Below are 22,945 nucleotides of genomic sequence, written 5' to 3' on the forward strand. Positions count from 1 at the left end.
TGGGGGTCAAGACGTGCAACCACGTCTCGTCGTTGTTACTTACAAGCACCCACAACGACTTGAACTTGATGGCAGGAGGGAGGGGTATTGGTGTCCGATGCGGCTGCCAGGGCAGTGCGTATGTGCGTGTACGAGTGTGCGTTTGTCCGAAGCAAAGATCGCCTTGAACACAACAGCGTGGCCGGGCGGCAGGGTCCAAGGAGCGCCACACCGTCAAGAGTGTGTCGGCTGCGGTCTCGGTGCTAAGGAGGAGTCTGACTGGGAGAAAATGACACACACTTGTGGGATCCGGGAATGAAGTGTCACTGCTCCAATCATTGAAGAGGGGACGAAACGCAGTGATGAGAGAACCATGAGACAACAACGTAAGAAAGAAAAAAAAAGAAAAATGAAGAGAGAGAGAGATTCATCGAAAGAGGGAGAGAGTCGTGTGGTGTTGTGCCAGAGGATCGGGATGGTGCTGAAAAGAGAACAAGCGACGCGTGTGCACAGTGCACAGTACAGGGGCGGGTGCATCAAGAAGTAAAAGAAACAAAAAAAAAAAAGCAAGGGACAACACCATGGGTGGGAGGATGGGGGGATGGGGAAAGGTAGGTTCGGGAAAGGTCGGAGCGCACGTTGAGAGAGATTGAGTGGCAAGGATCAGATGATATACCACGACGAAATTAAACTGAATGTGAGGGTGAGGGGTGTGGATCGATCCAAACGCAGCACCCGCCGTTGGTTATGGCATCGACGAGGTGGCGGGACCAGGGCAACACACACGGCTCACATCCACATGGCGGCGCCCGGTCGCCAAACAGATGCAAGCAAAAAGAGAGTAGAGTGTGTGCACTTACCACAGGACGATGGTGCAGTGGCGACAAGAGGATGCTAAGTGTGTAAGAGGAGGAGCGACAAGGCTCCGGTGGAAGAAAATGCCATCACATGACTGCGTGAATGTGTTAACTCGGTCGCCCTGCACACTTTTTTTTTTGTCACCATGTGCGCTTTGTGGTGTGTCATGCCCTCGTTAAGAGGTGTGTGTGTGTGAGAATGAGAGAGAGTGCGTGTGTGTGAGTGTGTGTGCTGTGCCTAGCTCTTCAGCTCCTACTGGTCGAACCCACTTGCGCCGCTGCCATTGCGCCAGGATTTGACAGTAGCGAAACGCCTCTGCATTGCATAGTCAACCATGGGATGGGAAAGACAGCCATATTATTTGGTAGAAGGAGTAGGGAGGAGGAGGAGAAGGAGGAGGGGAGAGAGGGACAGAAGCAAAAGAGAGGAGGAGGAGAAGGAGGAGGAGAAGGAGGAGAAGGAGGAGCAGCTTGACAGGCAGTCGGCACGCAGAGGCAGGCAGAGAAGTGATACACACACACACATTCATGTACACACACACACACACATCAGACAGAAATAGAGGAATCTATGCGCATCCAACCTGGTGGATGGGTGGGCTTGAATCATACCTTGGCAGCGGCCAAGCCGAAATAACGATAAAGACTTAATGTCCTGAGTGTATACGGAAGCGTAGGTTTGTGGATGGTAACGACAAGCTAGCTTTTGTGGGCATATCATGGGTCTCCTGCCCTAAACAAACATGGCGAGCAGGGACATGTAACCGAAAGGTGATGCTTTGATTGGGCGTTTAGATCCCCCAAGGCACAAGGCACAATTGCCTCCTCCTGCTGCTCTTCTTTTCTTGACATGTGAATGTGAATGACTCCATAACATTGTAAAAAAAAAGTGTGATGTAGTCGCCAGTCCTGCAATCGGTGGCGCATGGGCTTTTTTTTTGCGAGTGACGCGTGGCGACGACGTTGCCAAGTGGGTGGGCGCCACGAGTGCGTTATGCAGGTGTGTGCAGGTGTGTGCAGGTGTGTGCAGGTGTGGGTCGAGTCCACGCAGCGAACCAATTAAATTCAGAAGAATGCTGTGTGGGCGACGACGTTGGCACCATGGTATGCTGGAACGGCCCTTTCAGGTCGGTACACCAGCTACGTGCGGCGCTGTCACGATACGTGTGTAGCAGTAGCAGAGAAGTGGCAGTTGCCCGATGAGTAGGACCGTCTGCAAGTGGGATCTACATCCATAATGTAGCTTCAGTCACACTACAACTGGCACGCGCCAACTGAAATGACAAAATTCAATCGAAAGGGACACGGACTGAGAGACAGCACATTGGGTGAATCAAACCGTCGGCGCCATCGAGCCAGTGTACCGTCAATGGCCATGAGCGCTGGCCATCCATGCTTGCCAAATTTTTTACAGTTAATTCAAATTTTTTGGGCACCAGGCGTCTCACATTCGCTCAATCAGGCGTTTGGGGCTCCTCGAGACAAAAAGCATCACAAAACAGTGCCAGCAGTGACAAAAGAGGAGGGCAGACTGCCAACCGACCACCTCACCCATGCGTGCCCCATCAAACCGTGTCACGCCCGTTCCCACCAACTGGCCAGGGGGCACAGCAAGCCAAAGAGAGTGCGCCTGACCTGCGCCGGCCTGCTTTCTTCTTAGCACCAACCAGTTGAAATGGATATGAGTAACAGGAGGAGGCCTGTTGCACAGTGATGATGGGTTGACCTGTAAAGTCCAAGGGTTGACACGATTCCTATTCCAGTCCACGCTTGATCAATAATTGGTCAAGTGCCGTTTGTGCGCTCCTGCCGTCCGAGCAACGTGCCAGTACTCCTCTCCGCTCTGCATGATATGTCGATAAAATAATATTAATGTTAATGACACATTGTTATGAATAATAATACACGTAACATTATGCCCATGGCAGCCCCACCCCCTGCACGCGGCGGGAGTATAATAATCATCAGCATCACATCGTGCTGGCTTCGTTCGATCAGTGAAGGGTTGCAAAGGCGGTCCCCGGCCCATCTTGTCTCTCTGTCTCCCCGCGTCAGTCTCTCAGTCTATGTTGTCAGCATAAAATGGTTGTCAGCACTGTGGAAATGCATGCGTGCTCGCTCTTGCCAATTTCGTCGTTGGCCTGATAGTGTTGGGATAGACGGCACTCGCTCAAGACTCTGCTTCGGGCCACGTCAACGGGGCCAGCCAGGCACCAGCGCTGCAGCGCGTGCACAGCGCCACTGGAAGACCTGCTCTCAACATCGTCCCGAGATACCTGGACATGGCAGCCGCCGCCCAAACCCTGACGGCCGGCCTTGTCGTCCTGCTGGCGCTGAGCGCCGCTAATCCCGTGCCGCTGCAGGGGTCGGACGGCAATGAGTGGACCTTTGAAACGCATCTGATCAAGCAAGTGGTTCAGATCCGCTCGGTGCAACGGCAACTTTGACCCATCCCATCCTGTCTCAAACTTTGACCTGACCCTCGACTGGTTTCGTGCCAGCAGATACGGAATCAACTTTGACGTGGGGCTGGCCACTTTCCTGCGCCTGCTCGAGCCTGCCACCGTGCTCGAATTTGGCTGCGGCCTGGGCCTTTATGTCGACTATCTCGCACGGTTTGGTTATCGCTCTTCCTGCGCGGCATGCTTCTCTTGCGACCATGGACAGCGAGGCGACAGACAACTTTGATCATTCGACTATTGCAATGCGTTGCGATTGCTGATCACCTTGCATCCGATAGATTCACAAACGCCAGCCCTGTCTATGGCATTGAGCCCGAAGAGATGCTCTTTGAGGGCTCTGTCTTTGCCTCTGTCAATGATCCCGTCGCCCGGCCAGCCCAACTAGCCATCAATGTTCTCCAACCAGTGTGTCACCCCGCCAACCACGCTTATTGTTCTGCACTATTGTGTTCCCACGACTACGATCCAGCTCACCCGAATGCGCTGGTGGCACACAGGGCACAATACCCGATACACTTGAGAACGCACTGGCTGCTCCTTTTGATCTCGTCTACAGCGTCGAAGTTTGTTCGGTTTTTACCTCCGTGCTTACAGGGAGAGAGGCAAAACAATAAAAAGTCTGTGTTTCGCTTAGCAATGCCTCATTCTGATGTTGTCTTGGGCTTGGCTTTGCTTCTGGACCCAGGTGCTGGAACATATACCGCTCGAGTTTCATCCGATGGTCACAAAATGGCTGGCTCCCCGCGTCGGACGCGTTCTCGTGTTTGGGGCAGCCCGTCCCAACCAAGAAGGCGTGGGCCACATTGCCCTGCGCACCCGCGTATGCCAGTTTGGCCCTCGAGTATTTTCCAGCCGCACATGCGCTTGACATTGCCACCGTCGCCTCATGCTCGCCGCATTGTTCCCCGGTTCCCCGTGCTCATGGCTAGGATGACTGGGTTGCAACCTGGGAGGCCGCGGGGCTCGTACACATGCCTGCCCTCTCTGACATGGTAGGTTTTTCTGTTTGCGCGCTTTTTTCTGCATGTTCGCGACGAGGCACCCGTGCACTTCTCGGCCTCGCTGCCCGGCTTCTCAAGTGACTCTTTGCTGTTGATGGCCCCTTTTGTTTTTGATTCCGGTTCTTCTCCTGGCTGGCGGGTGTCCCCGTTTGTGTACGATATGCGTGCAGCTGCGCCAAATGTGTGACGCGCGCAACGTGAATCATCGTCACAACTTGCTCGTCTTTGCCAAGCCTACCGCTGTAGCCGAGCTGGAATCATTCCATGCGACACGGCTTCAAGTTGAAGCGGGTCACGATGGCCCTACGTTGTGGCCACAACTGGTGGCTTTGGTCGAACGCCTCCGCCGTGAACGCCATGCTCAAGCATAGCCCCATTCGTGCCCAAAGCAAGCCCGTGCTGCGATGTACCGAAACTGAGATGGGCTGGACATTCTTTGTTTCATGACAGGATCAAAGAGATGGTTGGTGAATCGATTTTCATTGATTTCGCACCTAGTTCATGGTTGGAAAACCAAAAAAAAAAAAAAAAACTGAAGGAGAAAAAAATGCAACAGAAATGAAAAGCCACCAATTCTGGTGGAGGGGGAAGGCGTGCGTGTGCACGTCAACACATCACATAACAAAAAAGAAATGTGACAGAAGATGCGCCGTCAAAAGCAAATGACTTAGAGCTCCTCGTGCTTGGCACCAGTGGCCTTGCTGTCAAGGAAGGCAGTGAAGTCAGCAAACTCGCGACCGCCCTTGTACTCCTCACCAGCGTTGCTGCGCGAGTTCTTGGGGTAGAAGCGGATGGTGGGGAAGCCACGGACGGACAGGCCGTCAACCTCGTTGGAGGTACCGTCCATCTGGGCAATGACAATGTCACCGCTGTCCTTGTAGTGCTCGGCCAGCTTATCAAGAGTGGGCTGGAGCTTCTTGCAGTGGCCGCACCAGGGAGCATAGACCTCGAGCAGGACGTTCTTGGTGGGGTCGAGAACCAGATCCTCAAAGTTCTTGCCCACAACCGTGTACAGGGGACCGTCGTTGGAAGCAGGAACGGGGTCCGACTTGAAAGAGGGCTTGATGGAGCCTGAGGCATGAGCAGAAAGGTGGGCCTTGACGGCATCAGCCGTGACCTCACCATCCATGGGGAACTTCTTCATGCTGCCGCCAGTCTCGACAATGAAAAAGACGGGGAAGTCACCCTTCTTGACACCAAGGTAATCGGTCAGGCGCGACTCGGAGGAGGGGGCAGTTGAGAAGATGTACTTGCCCTTGTACTCGTTGGCAATCTCGTTGAAGAACTCAGGGGCGGCATCATCAGTGAAGAGGAAGGCCACCTTGCCAATGGGGGACTGGAAGATATCGCCAGCGACGTCCATGGTGAAGGGAATGATGAGAGGCATGCGGTTGGCAGCCACAAAGGTGGCAATGCTGCTGGCCTCGTAGGCACCGTCAAAGACGTTCTTGCCCTCGTCAAACTTCTTGTGCAGAACAATGGCAGGGCCTGAGACACCCGCGGCCGAGGCGGCAGCAGCGTCGGTGGTCACACCAAAGGCGTTGTCCTCATCAGCGCTGGCAGCAGCAATAAAGGCATCGTACTCGGCACCGGCAAGCTCAGTGAAGTAGCCAACGACGACAACCTTGGCGCTGTCAATGAAGCTGGCCACATCAGCAGCCGTTTCGAGGGTCTTGGCCGGGGGGCCGGTGGCCTTGCGGATGTAGCTGACAATCGTGTCCTCCGTGCGGCCGCCCTTGTACTCGGTGGCCTTGCCGTTCTTGAAGAGCTTCAGAGTGGGGTAGCCACGAACCTGTGTTGGGTAAAAAAAGATGAATCAAAAAAGCTTGAGCCACCGTACAAAACACTCCTGCTCAAAAAGGGGGAAAAAAAAACAACAACGGCGGATCAAGCAAGGTGACAAATGAACGTCATCAACTTACACCAAACTGAGAGGCGAGATCCTTCTCGATGGTGGCATCAACGGCACCGAGGACGACACCATCAGCCTTGAGGGCGGTGGCAGCCTTGGCGAAGTGGGGAGCTGCGAGCACACAAATGCCGACAAGCCAGAGGCAGAAAAGGGTCAGATTATGCTCGAAAAATCGACGGCAGCCTCGCAATGCTGGAGAAAGAAAAGTTGTTACGCACCGAGGTTCTTGCAGTGGCCGCCTGTTTACAATTCATGAGTACAAAGCGATCAGGAGCGAGACATGAGGGATGTTACCAATATGACTAGGTGCAGACAGACAGCGATGTGCCAATCGGAGCTGAACGATGGCGGTCGCAAATTGGACAGGGGCAGACCAAAAGACTTACACCAGGGTGCGTAAAACTCGACAAGAACGTAGTCGTTGCCGTTGATGGTCTCATCAAAGTTGTTCTTGGTGAGAGTGACGACATCGTCAGCCGCCACGAAGGCGGCAAGAGCCAAAAGAGCAAGAAGCTTCATCATCGTGACGGGATCTGTTGATCCAAGGGAGCAAGACAGGTTCAATCAAAGAGATGGATGAGACAAATGGCTCATGCAACGTTGCGTTTGTTCCCCGATCGAGCAGGCCACTGCACAGTCGCGCTGCCACCACCACCATCAACACCAGCACCACCGCTGCCATCCATTCGGGCCATGGTGATATGACAGGTGCTGGTCATGCATTCACGTGTGGTAAAACACCGTCAAAGCCATGATCCCAGCTGAGAGCAAGCTCCAATCGACGTCCCCGTGGCTCTGATCTCCCTCCCCGCCTCCATCATCTCACGAGTCGCGCTGCCATCTTCATCCGGCCCACTGAACACACACACACAAAAGGAAGTCGAATGCTTTGCTCCGTACCGTGAAGAAGCGTAAAGTGCTTCACCAAGAACGTACGCAGACGCAGAAGACAAAGGCGTTACGTGATGTGTGAGTGTGTGTGTGTGTGTTGGTGCTTGGTGCCACGTCATAAACATGTGGCAGCGGTCACACTTTGTTACTTGACTGCTTTGCTTGACAAGGGGAATGTGTGAGGGAATGTCTGAGTGTGTGACGATGACGCTTGTTCGCTTCAACCGGTGAGGGTGGCTTTTTGAATGGGCAGACATAAACTTTTGGCCGCTCATTGATACAGAAAATCCAGACTTCCTCCTCAACGCCAGATTGTCAGATCAGGTAATGTCAGACAATATGATAATACAGGTGTGTAGTTAACATTGAAGTGCGAGACTTTTTTTTTTTTTTTTTTTCTGACTTTGGTGGCGCTGCGGCTCTGCGGCATCGTTTCGGTCTGCGAAGCAGTCCAGCACCACCACGCGCAGTCTTCTGATCTGTTCTCTGGTCAGACACCAGAGCAAAAAACTCAGGCCCTGGGCAGTCTTTTTTTTTTTTTTTTGGCGAGCTTGTGGTGGACGGAGAACCGCCTGTCCACCAAAATGGCGCTACTGCCTTGGTTTGGGTTGTCAACGCTCCTCTGGATGTGCATCTGGTACTCCCCGGTCTCCTCGACAGGACCTTCAGAGCAATTATGTCATCAACCTGCACCGACTGCCCATGTCCCGAGGCGCTTGGATACGTTCCGCTGGCTCCACTTTCCCAAAGCCGGTGCGCGTCTCGGTTCACGGCTGCCCCTGCACCAATCATGTCAGCTCATATCCCACGCGCCCCCCCCCCCCGTCAAACTTTTCCCTTTTTAGGCTCCAGTCTGGCAAGCACCCTATATCACTATGCCTGTCCTGCCCTGCCCCCTGGTCTGCACTGGCTTTACTCTGCTCGCATCGGTTGCCCTTTTGACTGTTCCCGATCTGGTCGTCTCATGAATGCGTGCCTGCATGCACCAGACGCACAGCCTCATCTGCCGCCGGGCACCAAGGGGTCCATCGTGCAGGTGTGATCGACTGGCCTCTGGCTTCGCCAATGAGCTCAAAAGTCATGTCAACGACGCGGACTCAACACCTGCCCTCCTGCTGCCACCACAGGTCTTTGAGAGCCGCTATCCCTTTGCCACATACTGCAATGTTTCGCAATGGATCGGCTCGCGCGTCGGCCACACGCCCTTTCGCCAGCGAAGCGGCACTGGCCATGCGCAAGTCCCCTTGGCCCTCTGCCCCCTTGTTTTTGCCCTTGAAATTTGTGTCGGAAGCCTCTAGTCCCCAACGTCTGACTCTGCTGCCCACTTCATTCGCTCGGGCTGACCTCGTTTTTGGTTTTTGAAACCAACATTTGATTTAGGGAGGATCTGGTTCTGATGGTCCGTGACCCCCGCCACCGCATCTGGTCGGGTATGTCGACCTCGCCACTCATAGACCAGTGTCTGTTATCTGCCGGTTGCCCCTTATGCCGGGTGCAAATTTGCCATGGCTTCGCGCTGGCGGCATGTACCAGACCTGATCCATCTTTCTGACTGCCCGACAGCGTACAACTACGACATGCATGCCCATGGCATGCGCAGCGCAGGTCGACAGGAAATGCTGGGCTCTGTACACAATGTGCACGAATTTGCAGCTTTTCATGGCATTGCATCCTGTCAGGTCTGTCGCCTCCCGCATGTCTTCCGAGGCCGACTCTGAATTCAAACGAAGCCTTCCCTCAAGACAAGTTTGACATCAATTGCACTGCTGCAGGTGAAAATGCTCTTGGGGCATCATTGCGCAGCTCCATTTATCGTGACGAACCAATCGTTGGCCAAAGCAATTTCAATTTTGCAACGCGCTGCCTTCATTGGCATTACCGACGAGTGGAACGAATCCATTTGCCTCTTTCACGCCATGTTTGGCGGTACCACCTTTCCCGTGGAGTTCCAAAACGTGCGCCCTACCACCAATTTTCATCGGTAGGTCTTCGCACCAGTGCACACACGAGTACACAGCCTCAGTACCTGCTCATGGCAGTCCCGCGCTGGTTTGATCGTCTCTCTTCTGGCTAGTTACAACGCTTCAAACTTTCAAGAAGTGAATGCGGAGGAGGACATGTACGACTGGCTGTTGTACCAGGAGGCCTTGAGCATATTTCGCAAACGGCAGCAAGAATATGGCTTGCCAACATATAGGCCGCCTGCGGCGGGGTAACACTCTTTGTGCACTTGTCGGAAGGAGCCGCGAGTCGCATGCTGCTACCGATTCCAGCCCCTGTGACCTAGCTTGGGTATTTTTTGTGCCTGCACTGGTGTGCACCTTTGTGCACCTCCAACCTTCCTGCTCGCAGCTCAACCTGTCTTCCCGTCGCCGAATCTGGACGCTGAGCGTCACCGTGACAAGGCGCCACGATAACGGCTGTCCCGCCTTTCCAACTTTAATGCGTGATGACAGCTGAAATGGATGGCAACATAATTTTGGTTCTCGCTCACGGTCTGACAAGGCTCAGACGTAACCGGGGGAGTCGTACAGCCCTCAGGTTCAAATGTACCATCACATGATAGTGAGGTCCAACACACCAAAAGATAAAGCATCCGGATGTGTGTTTGACTGTATCGGAGTGACTGCAGCGTTGCCAGCGCATTTTCCTCTTTATTCCGAGCATGGGGGGGGTCAAGCAACCGCCAAGCATTGACGCGTCATCACATTTCGCCTGTGCCAACACAAGAGTCCAACGAGCCCTTCGAACAGTGCATGCATGCATGCAGGTTCCATGTGATGACTCGTGTAGATTTCGTGGCTGAGCCTTTTTGATCTGTGTCAATGGCTGATGCACTCCTTCTGGCCACACCCCACTTGTCGATTCTGGCTGCCCCTCGCTCCTGGGGACTCTACGTTCATTCTCACAGCACGCACATCAAGCCAAGCTTCTGTCCGAGGCGTGCTGAAGCTTGAGGGTGGAAGCGTAGCCATGATGGGTGGCTCGACTAGCTTGGGCCCGCTGGCCTTGGCCTTGGTCACCGCCGTCTTCGTCGCTTCTGCGGCCGACGTCAAACACATCGACAACGCACCAGTGCCCGGTGCTGTCACCTCTCTGCCCCCGTCTGCCACCACTGTGCTGGAGCGCGAGGAGTTTTACGTGAGCCAAAACGCTCACCATGCCGACCACCCAGCCCCACACAACTGGTTGTACAACTACGTCGATCGCATTGTTGTGGCCACGCTGCAAGAACGCCGTGAGCATATGCGCCAGTTCCTCGATCACATCAACGTCGACGCCATCCTCTTTGACGTTCACCTGGGCTCGGAGGCGCGTGAGTCGGCCACGGACATTGAGGCACGGTACATCAAGGAAATGGACCGCAAGTTCAACGGGGGCACGAAGCTGGCCCTCGTGCACACCAAGCGCGATATCGCACATAATGGGCTGGCGGCTGGTGCCGAGCGTCTCTTCTTCTTCGAGGACGACTTGGCCATTGACAGCTTGAACGTGACGGACCTGCAACAGCGTTTCGCCAACATGTGGAGCGTGCTGCCGCCGCGCTGGAACATTTTCAACTTTGGTCGCTGCTATGCGTTTTGTGACAAGCAGATTCAGTTCCCACACAACGTTGTCCAGGACCTGTTTTCTCTCTGCCATCAGAGCATCATTTTTGACAACGTGACGATGGCGGCGCTCGAGGATGTATTTACGCATCACCTGCTCCCGCTGGGTGCGGATGTGATTCTGGGGCGCTTGATGGTTCGCGGACAGCTCGTTACCATGGGCAGCAAGAAGCCTATTTTTCACCAAGCACGCAAGACCATTACAAGCACCTTGTTTCAAGAAGGCGACGCTCGAGGCAACAAAGAGCCTCCTGTGTGCATGACCGCAAATACTCAACGGTCCTTTCGCCGCAATAAACTCAAGTACTTGGGACACCCAACCTTTGATCTCTTTGCCAACTCCAGCGCACCCACCTTTCGCATCAATGTGACTGAAGCCTTTGGCCCAGACCCGTACGAGGTGTCCAAGAACTTTTAGTCACACGCTTGAGAACCCAACATCGTCTTAGGAAGGAGCATCCGTGGTTTAAGTCTTGCAGGTTCAGGTTTATACTCCAATCTAGATTTTTAGAGGTTTGTCTGATCAATTGAGTTCGGGCGTTTCATATCTTCTGGAGGTTCCTCATTGTTGTGTTCGCGACGAGAGCCAGCATTGAGCCACACATTATTTTATTGTTTCAAGTGGCCATCTCGAGTGTCGCTCATAAAATCCCGAGGTAAGGAGGTCTGAAGACCTCATTACAGTGACAATGGCTCTGCAGTTGGAGCAAAGATGATTGAAAGATCTGTGGGGTTGACTGCTCTGGTGTCTGCCAGGGCCGAGTCTTGATTTGGCTTTCATGCACGCTCCGTGATCCTTGATACTTTGCATTGGAATATCCCAACAACATCATCGTTTTGCCAAAATGGAGGGTTTGTCGTTCATCGCTTAAGAATCAGCACTTTTTCCTGAAATGCATGGCAGCATGACTTTGCCACCTGTTGATGGTCGGACAAGGCTTGTATGTCACTGAGCGCGTCGTCGAGCACACAAGCCCTTTGGTCCAGGGTGTCACAGCTTTATTGAAACGTGACCTCTCTGCATGACCTCAACACTAAAAAAAAAAAAACAAGATAAACATTTTGGAATGGTTAATGTAATGCCAGCACGTTTTCCCCTTTTCCGAGTGTCGATCAAGCCACCCACACGACGCCAGCGTGGCAGGGAGGAGGGAATGAGCCAGGAGATCCTCAAACTCCAACATCGATGGTTCAGTGTGAACACATGTGACTGAAATTCAAATTTCTCCGTCTGTCTGTCTGTCTCTCTCTCTCTCTCTCTCTGTCTGTCTGTCTCTCTCTCTCTCTGTCTCTGTCTCTCTCTCTCTCTCTCTCTCTCTCTCTCTCTCTCTCTCTCTCTCTCTCTCTCTCTGTCTCTCTCTGTCCCTCTCTCTGTCTCTCTCTGTCTCTCTCTCTCTGTCTCTCTGTCTCTCTCTGTCTGTCTCTCTTTCTCTCTGTGTCTGTTTTTGTGAAAGAAAATTTTTTGTAGATGTCAAGCTTCACACATCTGATGTGCTTTGTGTGTCATCTGAAAATGAAATGTGAAAACAACAAAATCGTCCAGAACGGGACATGTATGCTTGATCAAGATCTATCAGCTCCGAAAAAGAAAGGACTTCTTTTTGTCGATCTGGGTGGAAGAGGACCTTTTTGGCATTTTTTGAAGAAATCAAACACGTGTACATGGCAGATGCTGCTGCGACCCGAGCTCGGCTGACAGCACCTTCTTGATTTTCTGAACCCTTGGACGCCATATTTGACTCCAAAGAGCCTGCATTTCGGGTTGACTGGAACTCGACCTTTCACAGTTTGATTCTGGTCGCTCCAGACGGCGCGAGCAACAAGCGAAGATTTTGTCCAATGCGTGCTGAAGCTTGAGGGTGGAAGCGTAGCCATGATGGGTGGCTTGCCTAGCTTGGGCCCGCTGGCCTTGGCCCTGATCATCGCCATCTTCGTCGCTTCTGCGGCCGACGTCAAACACATCGACAACGCACCAGTGCCCGGTGCTGTCACCTCTCTGCCCCCGTCTGCCACCACTGTGCTGGAGCGCGAGGAGTTTTACGTGAGCCAAAACGCTCACCATGCCGACCACCCAGCCCCACACAACTGGTTGTACAACTACGTCGATCGCATTGTTGTGGCCACGCTGCAAGAACGCCGTGAGCATATGCGCCAGTTCCTCGATCACATCAACGTCGACGCCATCCTCTTTGACGTTCACCTGGGCTCGGAGGCGCGTGAGTCGGCCACGGACATTGAGGCACGGTACATCAAGGAAATGGACCGCAAGTTCAACGGGGGCACGAAGCTGGCCCTCGTGCACACCAAGCGCGATATCGCACATAATGGGCTGGCGGCTGGTGCCGAGCGTCTCTTCTTCTTCGAGGACGACTTGGCCATTGACAGCTTGAACGTGACGGACCTGCAACAGCGTTTCGCCAACATGTGGAGCGTGCTGCCGCCGCGCTGGAACATTTTCAACTTTGGTCGCTGCTATGCGTTTTGTGACAAGCAGATTCAGTTCCCACACAACGTTGTCCAGGACCTGTTTTCTCTCTGCCATCAGAGCATCATTTTTGACAACGTGACGATGGCGGCGCTCGAGGATGCATTTACGCATCACCTGCTCCCGCTGGGTGCGGATGTGATTTTGGGGCGCTTGATGGTTCGCGGACAGCTCGTTACCATGGGTAGCAAGAAGCCCATTTTTCGCCAAGCACGCAAGACCATTACAAGCACCTTGTTTCAAGAAGGCGACGCTCGAGGCAGCAAGCAGCCTCCTTTGTGCATGTCTGCACATAAGCAACGCACCTTTCGACACAGTAAACTCAAGTACTTGGGGCATCCAACCTTTGATCTCTTTGCCAACTCGAGCGTTCCCGTCTTTCGCATCAATGTGACTGAAGCCTTTGGCCCAGACCCGTACGAGGTGTCCAAGAACTTTTAGTTGCACGCTCCAGGACTGGGTTTAGGGAGGTTCATGTTTCAAGTTCTAGTATATTTATATAGCAGCAGATTTAGAGGTTTGGTTTGTCTGATCAATTGAGTTCGGGCGTCTCATGTCTTTTCGAGGTGTGGACAATATCTGCTTTTGTATTTTCCCACTACTTTGTAGTCAGCCTCCACAAACTTTTATTGTCTCAAGTGCCAAGCCAACATCTCAGGCAAGGTCAGAAGGTCCCCTTGATACAATGATGATGCTTCTGTAGTCGAGCAACCATGAATAGAACTGTAGATGTCCAACGCAACTGGGAAGCGCGCCGCTTACGGCCAGCAATTGCCTGAGCGTTTTATAGTACCGATCACCGTGCCCGGCGACTGCTAGGGCCTAGTGTTTGCTCCATGATTGTCAGGCTCCAGCACATCTGTAGGCCAGTTTTGGGTTGCGAGGAAGCGCGTGGGTGTGAGGAAGAGTTTTGAGAGAGGTTTGAGGTACTTGGCATGTGTAGCTTCACACACGGGTTTTATCATTTGGCCATAAAACAGGTTTTGGCGTTTACTGCTTCAGATTCGGCCCTTCCATGGTCATGCGGCTCGATCAAGCGTGTTCTTGATTACCAGCAGGTGGACGTGGGGACCAATAATAATCGTTATGGCCGTTCTCCTTCTGATGTTTGCCTTTGTTCATATGGCCCATTCTGATGAAATTTGATATGGGGATTTCTTTGCAAACGTCGAGGGTCAAGACAAGCAAGCACCATGAAAGCGCATGGGTGCGTATGTCAATTTTCGACTCGGTTCAATCGCCCTTTCTCGCTGAGATCCGAGTCTCGGGGCTTGTTATGCAGCCGATGGTACCTATTTTTTTTTTTTTTTTTTGGGAATAATTTTTGTGCCAATTTTGTTTATTCTCACCATGTTCGCTCGCTCGATTCTTGGTCGTCATTCCAGAGTTACACAAACCTTCTTTTACGCTGCATAATCTCTTTCTGATGTTTTATTACAAACAGCAAAAAGTATATTTTTGCTGCATTAGCTTCGACATCTAGTTGACCCGCCCCCTCTTTGTCGACTTTTTTTTTTTTTTTCACTTAAACGGCAGTCGCTTGCTTCGAGCTGGCCTCAGCTTACCTCTCCTTGCGCAGGGCCCTTTGCATTTCACAGGGTCTGTGCTGGTTAATGACGGTTGATGACGGTGGCCCACTGTGCCTGCTTGGTCTCTGAGTGGTGGTCACTTGCTGCTGAACGGCGACGTCATTGTTTTTTTTTGCTTCTGCGCAGAGGCTCGGAACGGAATGGGTTCGGGTTTGAGGTGTTTGGACGGAGCCGGGCTGGCGCGTTGAATCCTGTTTTGACTGTGCCATCGCTTGGCCTCGATCTGTGCACAGCACCGTTCGTGGGACTACTGGTGCTGTGGACGACCTTGCTCGAGGGGGGCCTGTCTTCACACCTTGGGTCCGGAGCCACCTCGAATCGGAGCGCGAAGAAAAGCGGCAGCCATGGCCAGCCTGGCTGCACCAACTGTGCGCCATGGGCCATGGCCTGTCACAGTCACAGGCTGCTCTGTGCGAGCTGCGCATACTTGGCGCATCTCTCTATTTCTGCTGGTGGTGGTAATAATGCCCTTCCTGGGGACCAACGCTGCAGCCAGTTCGGCCACTGCCACCGTGACAGGCTATACTCGCATCACGCATCTCCTATATAGTAGCGACGTAGACGGCATCATTGTCGCTCATAGTCAAGGTCTCGATCTGCTGGACCCCACATCTCTGAGCACGCGCGCCTCATACTTTGCCGGTGATCCTGCTTTTTGTAATGTTTACCACACGGGAAATTATCCCGGTGCCGCCTACGACGATAATACCTCTTCCTGCTGGGGCTTGTCTCAAACTGCCTGTAATGCTCGCGACGACTGCTTATACTTTGGCTCTACCAATGGCTGTCGCACGACTTATTTTGCCTCCAACTGCAACGGCAATGTCTTTTATCAACTGCAATCCCACAATGCTTCTCACCTTCTGGCATGCAGTGCCCTTGATCAGTGCCGCTTTTATGACAAGACCACCCTCAGTCCGTCACCCTCCACCTCCTACGACTACCCGCAAGGCTACTTTTGTGATTATCCCGTGGGCTTTCCTGGCATTGATTCGAGCCCCGTTCAAGAAGCCACCCTTCAGAATTGTCCCACCTGGCGCTACGGCCCGAGCTCATCAGCCCCCATCTCGGTGCGTCTGACACACACTCTTCGCAACTTGTTGCTCACCCATTCCCCGCTCAATCTTGCGAGCGAAGCTGCTATGCTCTTTTCAACTTTGTCAATCACACCCTAACATCTCTTGGGGCGGGGGGCTTCTGCTTTTCACGTGACAGGACCAACTATACTCTCAAGTGGCCTTTGTCACGGCACCCGACCTGTCAGATCCGAATACGCCGAATGTCATCTTCATGGCAAGCTCGGCTCAGCAGTCACGGGATAGCTTTCTGGCCGGAATGTATGAGACTCGCGTGGAACAGTTGACCAAGCGTCGATTTCCCGATTTTCAGTCAGTTGCCTTGTGTATCAAAATTCTGCTCGCCGACCCTGCTCGCCGCAGACGTCCGCACCAGGTTGCAGCGTTGCCTCACCTGCCACCACAGCATTGCCTGCGCTCAGGCGGGGGCTACCTGTGCCAATGGAGTTCCAAGTAGCGACAATTACATCCCTCCCACCTCGGCGGGCGAGAACAGCCAAATTGTTGAGGGGCGATCACACCACTACCTGGCCGGGCACTACACGGACGATTTTGTTTACTTTCTTATGCTTGAAGCGCAAGCCACTTCGCCTTCACAAGCCATTGCTATGCGCTTCTGTCGCAATCCGCCCAAGTCAGCAGCACGTGGGATTGCGGGAAATGCCAAAGAGTGCATCTCTGACAGGCGATTGCCCGTTTTCCACAATGCACCTCATCATGCCTCACGTCGCCTTGCTATATTGTTCTCTCTCTGACAGTGCACTGGGCAATCAGTACAACGGCTTTGCCCGTTTGCGCTTTGCCTGCGGGGGGGACGAGACCATTACTTCTGCCTTTGCCTTTGAGGTCAGCGCCTGGCATGACCTTGCGCCTGGCATCACGCAGCCTACTCGCTTGTACCGGCCGGACCTGACGACGCTACGTTTTGCCCGTTGCCAATTGCCTTGGTCGCTCTAGCTCATTGGAGATCTCACCTCAAGTCGTGCTGAAGGAGGTTTGGGCGTGGCCGGACCCAGCTTCATCGCCACAACCACCGATGGTGTCTGTCTGTTCACGCTGAGCGGCGATGACGTCGCCACCGCAGCCGTTCGTTCTTTGCACATTGCCTTCTGGCCTGGGTGTCGTAACACAGATCTACAGATCAAGTCCAACTCATATCATGTCCCATGCTTCACAGGGAGAACCGAGCAATTACATCGATCTCAACGTTGATATGGAGGGTGCCTTTTCTGAGACACAAAGCCAGGAAGGCTGCACGGTTGAACAAGGCAGCTTGCACGACTATACAGACGCTATCTATGTGGGCGCTGACGCCAGATTGGTGACGGTACGACTGTTCATGATGCCTGGTGGGTATCGTGTGATTGTGCTCACGAGCCAACTCCCGGCTTTGAGCTTAGGCCCACGAGCTGACTGCGGCCACCATTGATCAGATTAACGGCCATTTCGTGGTGTACACGGGTCACAGCAACGGCACGGTGTTACAGCATTTTATCACAGATGTGCGTGTGTTGAGGGATGGCCCGTCTTCTCTCAAAGTTGAGGGGTTCTCAGCAAATTTGGAGAGTCTGGAATGGGCATGTTTTGCTAGCCTGCGAGCTAGTTATCATTTTTCACCCTGTACTTGTCTTGCTCGCTGGGTGTCAGATTGAAGTGGATCAAACCACCGGTTCATTCACCCGGGTTGCTACTTCATCGGTCTTGACGGCTGCCTCCGACGTCACGGCTATTACAGTCGATGCCCTGCGCGACCAGCTGATTGTGTCATCGAGCTCCAACGTCAATGTCGTTGACGCAGCCAACTGCGCTAACTATGACTCTTGTGCTGCCTGTGCTGCTGCTGCGTGCGTGCCCGGTTCTCTCCCCTCGGGTTAACTGATTGACGTCCAAGTTTGCGTCTACTTTGCTTTCTCCAGCGCCGTAGTATGCTGGCTTCCAAGAATGTATTCTCTCGATTCACCCGCGCTGTTCTCTCATCTGTTAGGAATCCGAGCTGTGGATGGTGTGTGTTGGAAAGCCGCTGTAGCACCAAGGCCGCTTGTACCGCCACAAAGGAAGAGCCGCGCGAGGCCAAGTATGACGGGCCACACTGGCTACATCTCGTCGACTCAGTGCTAGCGAGCTGTCCAGCTCTGGTGGGTGTGGCACCTCGAGCCGCACCAATCGGGGGCTCGATTAATGTCACCATCACGACGTCAGGCGTACCGGATGCTCTTGCCGGTAAGACACGACTGTTTGCTTGAATTCTTTTCACGCGCGAAGCCCATTGCGGCGGGCTAACCTTTGCTCCCATGTTCAGGTGGCAGTTTTGGCTGCGTACTCAATGAGACGGAGCAGTTTTTTGAAGCCACGAAGATTGGTGACAACTTTGTGTGCACCGTGACCCCAGCCGAACACAACAATGCAGAGGAGTTTGAGGTCCTTGAGTCGGTAGCTTTGACCTACAATGGGACACGTGTCACCCTGTCCAACCACGCTGCCGTCAACGCCTCGCTTCACATCTACGACTGTAGCGTCCTCGAGCCCCAGGGCTGCAATGGTGCGTCTTTTGATCAAAGCTGGTGCCTTAAATCTGCTTCACGATGCCTCAAGCTTGCAGGCTCGCTGTGACAAAATCAAGCGTTTGCGTGCGTCCTTGCATGTCTCACGGATTCTCGTATGGTTTGCTCTGTATGGCTTTGCCGGCCAGGTTGCCGGGAGCCTTGTGGCTGGTGCAGCCACGATAACACATGCACGTTTGCTGACAGCCAGTGCCGACTGCCTGCCCACTTTATTACCAGCGCCTCTGCCTGCCCACAGGCCTCTGAGCTAACGCCAACGCAAGTGCACAGCGCCAGCAGTGGCGAAACTGCGCTCTTGGTACTCGGTGCTTCTCTCCCTGACCCCGACACGAACGAGGGCGACGAGTACACGTGCACTGTCGAGCCGAGCACTGGCCTGAGTGATAATGTGTTGACGGCCACTTTTGTCAATGCCAGTGTCGTGCAGTGTGATTTGCCCGCCATCGCGGCCTCTGTGCTTCCCGATACGGGGATCTTGGCGCGAACCGTTGAGTTACGCTTCAATGGACGAGCTGTTCAGGCGCCAAACGTGAAAGCCCCGGCCTCCTTTGACCTGCAATCCTATGACTGCCCCATTATGGGCGGGGGTAGTGTTGCGGGCGAGTGTGGGCGCTGCTTGGCGGCCAGCCATATTGGCTTTGACTGCGGCTGGTGCATGGAGACGCAACAAGCCTGCACGCGCAACAGCTCGTGTTCTAGCAGCGTCGAGTGGATCCCTAATGCTGATGGCGCCATTAGCGCATGCCCTCAGCCAGAGATTATCAGCGTGGAACCCATCCGCGTGCCCAATACAGGCGGGTCGGCAATCACTATTCGCGGGACCAACCTCGGGCGCAGTCAAGCAGACATTCAAAGCGTTACAATTGGCACGACGATCTGTGCTGTGGACAGCTTTGTTGTTGCCTCGGGTCGCCTCGTCTGCTTGTTGGCGGCGACAACAGAGGCAGGCGCCCTGACGGTCGCGGTCACGGTTGATGGCGGCGATGTGATACAAGCTAGTCAGCGTGTGACGGTGGTCATTCCCACCGTTGCTCGTGTCACGCCCCAACAATTTATCGCCGCTGGCGGAGCGCAAGCCAGCATTGCCGGCACCAACCTCCAGACCGGTTCGAGTTTGAGTGTTGCCATTGACGGTGTGCCCTGCGTTGTTAACAGTCATACCGATGCTCTTATTCGCTGTACCATGTCGGAGCGGCCAGATGACGACCGCCGCCGCCGCCGTGACGCCCAAACGCCCGTGTGCCTCGTTTATGATGGCGCCACAGAGTGTGCTGCCAGTCAGGTCCCTGCAGGCAGCGTGACCGTCGTGGACAATCCCACCATTGCCGGCATCAGCCCCAGCGTAGCACCGAGGAGTGGCGGTGTGGTTGTTGACGTGTTGGGTGAACGCCTGGCCGCCGTGTATGCCGGGGTCGCCACCGTTTTGAGTGATGCCGGGGTGGTAATTGGCCGCTGCAGCCTGGCCGTCAATGGCTCGCGCTTGCGTTGTCGTGGTGTGCCGGGGCTGGCAGAAGAGCCTGTAGCGACGGGCGTGATATCTCACTGGATGGTCACGCTGGACAATTTGGTCCTGAACACCAGCGGCTGTCGCTACTTTCCGGATCCAGTGGTGACCAGCATCTCCCCCGGCGAAGCGCAGCCTGGGGATTTAGTCCTGCTTCAGGGAAGATTCCTAACGCGCGCCGGCAATGTCACTGTGTTGATCGGGGGCGTGCCCTCGTCCATCGAGTCTGCCTCGGATGATCAGTTGACTGTTCTGGTGCCAGACCTGGCTATTGACTCGCAGGGGTTTGTGGATGTTGAAGTACGGCTGGGCAATGCCAGTTCAGTCCTTTCTGGGGAGACGCTAGCCGTGCGCGCCGCTTCGTCGGCCGGGTCTGATGCCGCCATGGCCATTGGCCTGGCTGTTGGCCTTGGCGTCTTAGTGGTCTTGGTTGTCTTGGGATACTTTTTAACCCAGCGGCGTCGCAAGGCTGCCGAGCGCAAGCTCATTCGGGAAATCGAGGAGCGTGAGTCCTCCGTCATAGAAGTAGCCAAGAAAGGTTTCGCGGAGCTTCAGGCTGCTGGCGTGCTGGCCGTTGACAGCGACAACATTACCCCGCGACGCTTTGGTGCGTTTGATTCGTCTTGGCAGAAGAGGGCATGCCCTGAGTACTGCCGCTTTTGAAAGCTGTGCTTGTGTTTTAGTGGTTCGCTCACGCTCGGTAGAGGCATCATACTTCATGTCGTCTCATCCCATTTGTCATGTCGGCCTCATCCTTGCCTAGATGACTTTGCACGACGAGTTTTTTTCACACACCCCCAGACTCACCCGGCGCCAAGTCAGGTCCTACCGGGTACTTCCGAGCTGAGCCGCCAATTCAAGGCAATGCTGCTAGACGAGAGCTTTGTTCTGGAGTTTATCGGCGGCTTGGAGGCGCAGGGCCGCGGATTTGCCATCCGTGACCGCTGTCAGGTGGCTTCACTGCTCACGCTGGCGTTGCGCGACGATCCTGAATACCTTTTCCATATACTCGAAATGCTCTTGGCTCAGCAGGTGGAGCAAAGCGTCAAGCGCAATCATGCCAAGCTGCTGCTGCGCCGCACTGAAAGCGTGGCCGAGAAGCTCCTCACCACCTGTCTGTCTCTGGGCATGTATGGTCACATTCGCCACCACGCTGCGGCCGAACTTTTCAATCTCTACCAAGTGCGCGTACCTGCCTTTGCTTGTTGTTTCTCGAGCCAAAAACCCTGAAGTCGTCTCTCGATAGTTGTGCTTTCTCGCTCGAGGTCCGTCTCAGGGGCTCATGCGCTCGCGACTGTTGGGTGTTGAGCTTAGGCGTTGACCATGCAGACGGAGAAGGGCCCCATGGACGCGGTGACGGGCGCGGCCATGTACACACTCAATGCTGACACATTGCTGCGTGAGCGAGTGGACTACCAAACCGTTGAGGTGACGGCACGTCTTTCGGACGGCACGACCATATCTACCACATGCCTTGACTGTGATACCATCAGTCAGGTTACGGCGAAGCTCCGGCGACACCACGAGTCTGAGGTTGAAAAGACGGTGCTGTCGGAGCTGATTGATGGCGTGCTGCGTGAGGACGGCAGTGGGCGCATCTTGCAAGACGTAGATGAAACTTCTTTGGTGACAGCCCGCAGTGTCCAGTTGAACACCTTGCGTCATTACGGACTTGTTCGAGCTGTGAGCTGCACCATTTTGAGTCGTCAAGCCTTTGAGGCCGATCTTGCCGCGCAAAGCGGGCGGCGTCCAAACAAGCGGCGCTTTACTCGGGGCTCAGTGTCCCAGACGTCTGATGGTGCGCAGGCTACCCTGGCGCAGTGGCACTTGGTCAAGACAGAGACTGAGGCTGCTGCCAACAAGATGCCCTCGGAGGTCTTCTTGACCTACCTGATGACGGTCAAAATGACGGTGCAACCTTTTGTTGAGAAGCTGCTAGATGCCATGTTCAACGCAAAAGCTTATCCTGTGGTGGTCAAGCGCGTTTTTGATCTGTTGGACCGGTTGGCTGGCGAACAAGGCATGACAGACCCCGAGGTTCTGCATGTGTGGAAGAATAACGCCGTCACGCTTCGTTTCTGGATCAACCTGATCAAGAATCCCGAATTTCTCTTTGAGGTGGACAAGAGTTTGGCTGTCAATTCTTGTCTCAGCACCGTTGCTCAGGTGGTCATGGACGCTTCGTCAACCTCGGAGCAGCAGCTCGGCAAGCACTCGCCTGCCAATAAGCACCTTTACCGGACAGAGGTTGCCGCTTACAAGAACAAGGTACACCACCAGCATGAGCCTGACGTGGGACGTGATGTTTTTTAGCTGTTTTTCATCCTTTTTGTCTTCAGACGCACTCGCCGCACTTGCCTACTATTGTCTGCGCGTACGCTCACTCCTCTTTCTTATTTGGCTTGGGGTTTAGATTCAAGAGTATTATGCCTCTGTCCATGACCAAGAGCCGGTTGAAAACGAAGCGCTGCGCCGCGCTTTTGAGGAGGCTACCAGTGATGCCGATCTGCCATCAGCCGCTGCCGCTCTTCAGGCACTGGCTGAGTATGGGCAACGGCATCAGGAGGGCTTGCAGGTTAGTCTGTGGACGATGACGGAGCGCCAGCAGCACATGCTGTGCACATCACGACGCTAGCTGACAGTGGTGATAACATGTTATTAGACACACATGCGAGACCATGGTCACGTCGACATGGCTGCTGATCTCGGCCAGTTGTTGACCTTTTATAAACAAGCGGCCGATCAACCGTTTGAAGAGCACCATGGGAGTGATTCGAGTTTGCAGACGGGCACAGTGAGTGAGGCCCCAACCGACTACCTGACCATTCGCGGCAGCCAAATCATTGACGAGGATCTGTTTGACCTCAGCCGAGCTCAGGCGGAGGAAGAGGATGAGGCGCAGCGGTGCGTGGCCCGTGCATCAAAAATTGCGTTTGCATTTGTGTGATGGTGCTGCTTCTTGGTTGACAGCAAAGCTCATATCGTGATGTGTGTCGCATGATGTCAGGTCGCTGGCTCTG

At 54.1% G+C, this 22,945-nt stretch overlaps 6 protein-coding genes across 6 annotated transcripts in view; 4 read left to right on the forward strand and 2 right to left on the reverse strand.

Annotated features, from left to right (window-relative positions):
* The window catches only part of MONBRDRAFT_31781 (uncharacterized protein), a gene marked incomplete at its 3' end in the record, with an annotated part of 3,051 nt that extends 2,150 nt beyond the window's left edge, over nucleotides 1–901 (reverse strand). The window contains exons 1-2 of the mRNA XM_001744370.1: nucleotides 840–901; nucleotides 44–305 (exon numbers count right to left, since the gene is read on the reverse strand). The remainder of the gene's footprint in view (nucleotides 1–43; nucleotides 306–839) is intronic.
* Nucleotides 902–3,118: 2,217 nt separating this feature from the next.
* Nucleotides 3,119–4,746, forward strand: MONBRDRAFT_24077 (uncharacterized protein; the record flags this gene model as incomplete). The annotated part of the gene is made up of 6 exons (XM_001744172.1): nucleotides 3,119–3,201; nucleotides 3,341–3,451; nucleotides 3,577–3,703; nucleotides 3,984–4,118; nucleotides 4,228–4,290; nucleotides 4,546–4,746. The coding sequence occupies 6 exons, from the start codon at nucleotides 3,119–3,121 to the stop codon at nucleotides 4,744–4,746; spliced, it is 720 nt and encodes a 239-aa protein (XP_001744224.1).
* A 244-nt stretch (nucleotides 4,747–4,990) lies between these two features.
* MONBRDRAFT_784 (uncharacterized protein) lies at nucleotides 4,991–6,682 on the reverse strand (the record flags this gene model as incomplete). Its single annotated transcript, XM_001744371.1, has 4 exons — nucleotides 4,991–6,091; nucleotides 6,222–6,322; nucleotides 6,430–6,450; nucleotides 6,598–6,682. Coding segments are annotated over 4 exons (1,308 nt in total), but the record flags the coding sequence as incomplete, so codon positions are not given.
* Nucleotides 6,683–10,078: 3,396 nt separating this feature from the next.
* On the forward strand, nucleotides 10,079–11,128 carry MONBRDRAFT_24079 (uncharacterized protein; the record flags this gene model as incomplete). Its single annotated transcript, XM_001744173.1, has 1 exon — nucleotides 10,079–11,128. One exon carries the CDS (start codon nucleotides 10,079–10,081, stop codon nucleotides 11,126–11,128), a length of 1,050 nt encoding a protein of 349 aa, XP_001744225.1.
* A 1,455-nt stretch (nucleotides 11,129–12,583) lies between these two features.
* On the forward strand, nucleotides 12,584–13,636 carry MONBRDRAFT_6919 (uncharacterized protein; the record flags this gene model as incomplete). Its single annotated transcript, XM_001744174.1, has 1 exon — nucleotides 12,584–13,636. One exon carries the CDS (start codon nucleotides 12,584–12,586, stop codon nucleotides 13,634–13,636), a length of 1,053 nt encoding a protein of 350 aa, XP_001744226.1.
* Nucleotides 13,637–20,780: 7,144 nt separating this feature from the next.
* On the forward strand, nucleotides 20,781–22,238 carry MONBRDRAFT_15815 (uncharacterized protein; the record flags this gene model as incomplete). Its single annotated transcript, XM_001744175.1, has 2 exons — nucleotides 20,781–21,107; nucleotides 21,240–22,238. Coding segments are annotated over 2 exons (1,326 nt in total), but the record flags the coding sequence as incomplete, so codon positions are not given.
* Nucleotides 22,239–22,945: the final 707 nt, after the last annotated feature.

Source organism: Monosiga brevicollis, genomic scaffold, assembly GCF_000002865.3.
Source record: "Monosiga brevicollis MX1 MONBRscaffold_5 genomic scaffold, whole genome shotgun sequence".
In the NCBI taxonomy this organism is placed as follows: domain Eukaryota; class Choanoflagellata; order Craspedida; family Salpingoecidae; genus Monosiga; species Monosiga brevicollis.